The 6,000-nt window shown below is 40.7% G+C and overlaps 1 protein-coding gene across 6 annotated transcripts in view; it reads left to right on the top strand.

Annotated features, from left to right (window-relative positions):
- The first annotated feature begins 336 nt into the window (after positions 1 to 336).
- The window catches only part of LOC119911861 (dnaJ homolog subfamily C member 13), a 32,034-nt gene continuing 26,370 nt past the window's right edge, over positions 337 to 6,000 (top strand). For 5 of the 6 annotated variants that reach the window (XM_038730875.1, XM_038730868.1, XM_038730856.1 and 2 more), the window contains exons 1-2: positions 337 to 506; positions 3,294 to 3,374. In XM_038730875.1, the coding sequence (XP_038586803.1) occupies positions 3,307 to 3,374 (68 nt within the window). In that variant the 5' untranslated portion in view covers positions 337 to 506; positions 3,294 to 3,306. The remainder of the gene's footprint in view (positions 507 to 3,293; positions 3,375 to 6,000) is intronic. The other variant, XM_038730861.1, reaches the window with a different exon arrangement.

Raw genomic sequence — 6,000 nt, 5'->3', positions numbered from 1 at the left:
GTCATAATCAATTAATAGCAGGGTGACTGTCAAAGTTATGACCACTATCAATATTTGACTCTTTGGTGGATGGGAAATATATTCAGTGTAATCTGCCTGGTTTCCAAACTATCATTTATTCTCTAAACAAAAGATTCTGCTATTAAACCCAGTCCGCAGTACCCCCGCACAATAGAACTGCTCCGCGGTCAGTTTTGGTTGTCTGTATCAATACAAACACTGAAGAAAAAGAAGAAGAACTGATCTGGGGTCAGGTATCTCGATAATCCCGCGTCCCGACAAACCAATCAGCTGACAGCCGCATGACAGGCAGGCCTCGCGCTTGCGCAGTAGCACACTTTTGGTATCAGGAGTATGGCAGCGTCCTGAGCCCTGTTGGGGGGAATAAAGCCGTAACTGAGCACCTTCAGCATCATAGTGGGAAAACTGAGACGCACCGGACGCACTCAGAGGAGGGTGGGGGGCCGAGGGACGGCTACGAATAACACCCGTTAGCGATTTTACAGGTAAACGCCCCTGCTACCAGCTGCCACTGTCTTCAAGCTATCTTCTACATGTTTGCTTGATTGATCCTCGCTGCAAGTTAGCCGCTAGCTTGTGGCTAACCCAACATTAGCCTGCCACAGCCCCCTTTTTTCTGCATTTGGCAAACAAACGCTAATAACAAAATGTCTCTGGGATATTTGCTATTCTAGTTAGGTGAAGCAGTAGTGTCGACATCTCCACAAACGGAGCTGTCGTGCTTGTTTTTAGCCAGACAGTTGATCGTGTAGGCCCGCTGCAGAAGAAGTATGGCTAGCCGCTTGAGAGCCAGGTAATGCTGCTTGTCATGGATTTACTTGACAGATCGGGAGCCAACGCACATCCTTCAAATGGACTTAAGACTCGCCGTTAGCCAATTTAAAGCATTTTGTCTGTCTTCTGTCTTGTCACGTGTGAAAAAATCTGAAAGTGTATTATACTTTGCAAACAAGTGGTTCATGCAATCCTTAGGGAACCACATAAGATGAAGTAGAGTAGGTTTCTGACCTTAAAGTTTCCTATCTTGGTAGAGAGATTGCTTCATTTTATTGGCAAATAGCTGGAGGACATTACAACATGTCTTCAGTGCAGAAAAATCAGCAGCAAGAAAGACGAAAACCACTTTGCAGAAACCAGCAAGACATTCATGTTATGTTTTTGAATATGTCAAGACTATATTAAATATTTGATCAGATTAACTGGTGAATCTGAAGATCTAGATGTTGTTTTGGTGGGCAGTGCGCTGCTTTGGCTCATCTTTTACTTTCATTGTACTGTCAGTTCAGGTAACTTTGTATGGTTAGGTCCATATAATGATGTAATGGGTGTCATGGTTTGACCTTTGTACTCACCCTGATGCTGGAGCAGTTTTCCTATTCTAAAACGTTTTTCCTGTGAGCTGTGAGAAACAGGGTAGAAAACAAACAGCAAAAGAGCTGTTTGCACAGTCTGAAGTGTTAATTATTATGACACAGTAACCTGTAGCTGTAGCAAGCACCAGTAGATACTATGGGATTGTACAGACTTTCATAGAGATCCACAGAATGGCAACAGTTATGTTAGCAATGATCAGAAGCTGTTAAAGTTTCAGAAAGTTGTAAGACCTGTCTGGAACAAGGTATCATGCTGTGTGCTTTGCTTTGAGCGTTGTCTTCCTATTAACTTTTATCGTCTTTCTCTTTTTTTTGCTGAACTCTATGAATAATTTGCTATTGATCTGCATACAGATTGGAAGAGCTGGGAGGGGTAATCACATGACCCAATCCTGGAGTCTGCCTTGGTCTTTTTTTGTGTTTGTTTTGTATACACTCATCACAGTAATATAATACAAACGTCTCTGCCCTCTGCAGCAGCGAAGAGCACGTTGTGCACTGCTTGCTGCTAACGTCTCCTATTGTGCCTTCCATCAGCCCCCCGCTTTGGATTACATTCATTATGCAGCTCCATGAATGCGTGTTTGAAAAAAAAAAATGTTGATGCAAAACTTGGATCTCGACTGTTCCTTGCACCTTTGTTTCTCCAACACAGGCATCAATTATTGAGATGCGAAAACGGGCTAATTTGTAACGGTCCTCATCCAGTGTGGTGGCACCTGAGAGTAGCTTGTATTTGCATCCTGCCCTCTTTGAACACCAGACACTTGTCCCCTTGGTGAATGGTAGATTCCGTCATTTGTGGCTATTTTGCTGCTCCCTGCTTCAGTTGCACACGGAGAGGAAGGAAAACCAGAGTCAGATTTTTCCAGGATCCTGGCAAAGTGCTGACACATGTTCCCCTTGTCACACTGCAGGCTGCCAGCAAATAACTGCACTAAGGAGAGGCAGTTATTCCCTGAATTTGCTCTGTACTGGTCTGTTGACTAGTTTATCTTTGATGGCTTCATCTTTAATTTGTTAGAAACAATCTGTCACAAAGTATTACTCTTAACCATCCTGCTGATGCTTTATATTTTGTTCTATTTGGAAAAGGAAACACTTTGAATATAAGGGACAAGAACATGGATCCCAGTTAATTTAATGTCCAGATTTGATAGTGTCTAGCTGTCATAAATTTAAACTACAGTGCTTTTTCACACAAATTAGACACTGAGCCAAAACACAAAGCCTAACCCCTGTTTATCTAAATAGATAAATAGGCCACACTGGCCTTGCCCCAGACTTTATTGACACATGCTCAGGCTGGAATGAAAGACCTTTACTTTCTCTTTGTTTTGCTGAGCAGGTTGTATCCCGGAGGTTCCTCAGGTATGCCTATTTGCAAAGTGAGCCTGTGAAAATACACACATAAAAGAGAGGGTGAGGATATCAAAGTCATGTGCTACCAGCTGCAGTGATGCTGTGGCTCATAAGAGAGGTAATGACGGTGTAGAATCAGTCGGTCCTGGAGTGACGGACTACGCTCTGTTGTTGGATAATCACAGTTTACACATATTAGTTCTGTAGCTGAGGGAGCGTCCTGTGGGAGTCTTTCCCTTCGAGCTGCAAAATGTTGAATACCTGTGTGAAGCGTGTGTGGCAGTATATCGGAATGTGTGTTACATAAACTAGATGGCGTGATTACTTGTAAAAGTGCAGCTTGTTTGGTGTATTCTTGACATTAACTGAGACATGGAGAGCAGTTAGTTTTCATCATTCCCTTAAGCCATGTGACTAAAAATATTATTTATATTTTCCCTCAAGTAATGCTCAAATGAAGAACTGTTTTTTGTGTTGGAAATGTGAAAGTGCTTAATTTTTGATTGTAGTCATAATAACTTGTCTCCTGTTTTTCAGGTCCTTTGAAAAGATGAATGTCCTCAAAGACAACAAAGACCTGGCCTGTTTCTACACCACCAAACACTCCTGGAGGGGAAAGTAAGACCCACAACTTGGTTTTTAACCTGATTTTAACCCCACCATAGGATTTCATGGGCTGGTTGCATTGTATATTCCACATGTTCTTTTTATTGGTTTACAAGGCAAAATTAACCCAAGTCTTAAGCAAGATGGCATCCATGTACTTAACTTCATGTTTTGTACATACATACAAAAACTTGAAAAGCTTCTTTTTCCAAGTGTATATATATAATTCTTTGTCCTTCTTCTTTATCTTAATATTTTCATAAAAGGTACATTTGGTTTCAGCCTACTTTTTACAGGAGTGGTAGTAGATGGATTAAGCTGTGTTACATCTTGAGTAGGCATAAGGCAGCCACAGCACAATCACAGTACAGGAAAGTACAGTACACTGATATTATAATACCGCAGCTGTTTGTCATGTAATACACCCAATGTAAGATGTTTAACAGCATTTCTAACATACTGTTTTCCTAAATTGGCCATTTATCTGAATTTATTAGAACAGGAAGGAAATGTCTGCACTCATGTGGGTGCAGTGTGTGTTTGGTGAAGCTATTAACATGTTGACCTTATTTTAACACGATTTTATGTTTTTTGGACATAAAAAAAGATGTGAATTTTTACACTACATTACAGGAGAATGAGGCCAACATACTATAACTGTATGTCTAAATGAATGTCTGAATTCATTGCATGGGATATCTGTTTGTTTTCATTTTATTAAGTTACACATTAGAGCCAGTGTTGGCCTAAAAGTAGATGGGATGTTATAGCTACTTGGTGGCCCTCAAAGCTAAAGGATGGAGTTCCTGTGTGAGCAGTGAGCCAGTGGGATCACATTACCAGTACCTGCTTTCACAAATGTCTTTGTCCCATTAACCCCTGCTATTGACTTGGGTAACTTAAGCAGGGCTGCAGAGCATTAGCCATCATCAGAGCTTCATCCTGCCAATGCTTCCTGAAGTGTCTGTCAGAGACAAGTGTTGATGTATGTGTGATGGACAGTGGAGACCATTTCCCTATGGGTCGACGCATGTCAGCTGACCTGGGTCCGTGACCCTCCTCCTGGCCTGGATTGAACGTGCCCGGCTTTGGTGAACAGGCATCTCTAGCAAGGATGGAAACTTCATTTATCTTAACCTATTATTTATATTAGGATATTAACATTTGAAGGTCATTTAACTGACTCTCTGAATGGAGAGACAGAAAGATGAGAGATCACAGGATATTAGTAGGCAACTGTGAGAGAGCGAGTGAACAGAGAGAAATAAAAATGAAAGTTGTTTTTGGTGCTTGTGTAATGTCATTTTGTTTTGTTTTATCAGTGGTATTTCAGCAAATGGTGGAAACCAGAGATTCATTTTTCACAGCGGCCTCGTATGAGCCAATGGGTCAAGTGAAAATCAGTAGAACCTCGTCGTCTGGCCGTCTGCTGCATGAAAAGGGCACACAGAGCTTTAAAATGCCAACAGAAAGCGAAAGAGAAGGTGTTATGTCAGGATATCCTCTTTCATCTTGCTTCACACCAACATCAGAAACAGTGGTCTGCTTTTGCCTACTGTGGATTGTAAAATTTAGTCTCAAATAAAAACATTACATTCAAACTGTAACTTTATGCCAGTAGCAAACCAGGAAAAGATAACTGCTTGCAAAACTTTGCTAAATGTACCAGGTTATGCCTATTGGTTTAATTAGCCTTGGATAGAGGAAAGTGTTCAGGTAACTACAGGATCAGCTAAGACTTCAACAGTTACTGTGCCAAGGATGAGAGGAGCACAGCTCTTCACTGTGAATACAGAACAGGTTCCCAAGAGTAAACTTTAATTAGACTCATCTATGATTAGCATGCCCCTGTGGCCATATATAAAAGTACTTGTCATGTTAATTGTGAGTGTGTTAGACGGTATTCATCATCACTTGATGCACCAACTTCTCCAAGAACTGTACTCCATGTAAATGACTAATGATTCCTTCAAGTGCAGATATAAAAAGGTCCAGGTCTACTTGAATTAAAATGCATTTAGAAAAATCAGGTGTTAGCTCCTAGTTGTGAGTTTTGACACAAATTTTCATTGCACATGTTTTTGTCAAATTTTTAGTAAGTGTAGTGTATATGGCAGCAGGTTGGTCAGGAGACTGTCGAATCATATATCGGTCATCTGTTCTGCAGGGAGTTGAAGGGAAATTTTAAACAAAAAGCAATGCTGATGTGTTGCTTTATAGTTTCCACTGTTTTTGTCTGGGTTCTTTTTTACATGTCTAAAACAAGTGTTTCAGAATGTATGGTGACATAATCAAATTTGTGAAAATCACTGGATGTCCGAGAGACTGAGTTACTCTCAGATCTATCTCACTTTTCCTACAACAGTTAAAATTACAATAGATCTTAACTTTAGTGTTGCTTTAGTGTTGCAACAGCATTTGTCCGTTGCTCTGTGCTCATGATCATGTTTAATTCAAGTCTTGTGACTCTAGCTTGTAGAGCATATTAGATTTGCCTGTGTGTGTGTGTCGTCCTAATGATGGGCATTTGCATGATTTTTGACTCAAGTGGAGTCTCTGAGTTTTGTGTGTCAATTAAGGGATTTGCCGTTAAAGCACAGCACTTCTCTACAATTTCACAATCTCCTTTTGAATCTTT

This window comes from Micropterus salmoides, unplaced genomic scaffold, assembly GCF_014851395.1.
Source record: "Micropterus salmoides isolate LMB-PRFRI ecotype aquatic unplaced genomic scaffold, ASM1485139v1 Ms_hic_scaffold_1, whole genome shotgun sequence".
Classification (NCBI taxonomy): domain Eukaryota; kingdom Metazoa; phylum Chordata; class Actinopteri; order Centrarchiformes; family Centrarchidae; genus Micropterus; species Micropterus salmoides.
This window is presented reverse-complemented; position numbering and strand designations above follow the sequence as displayed.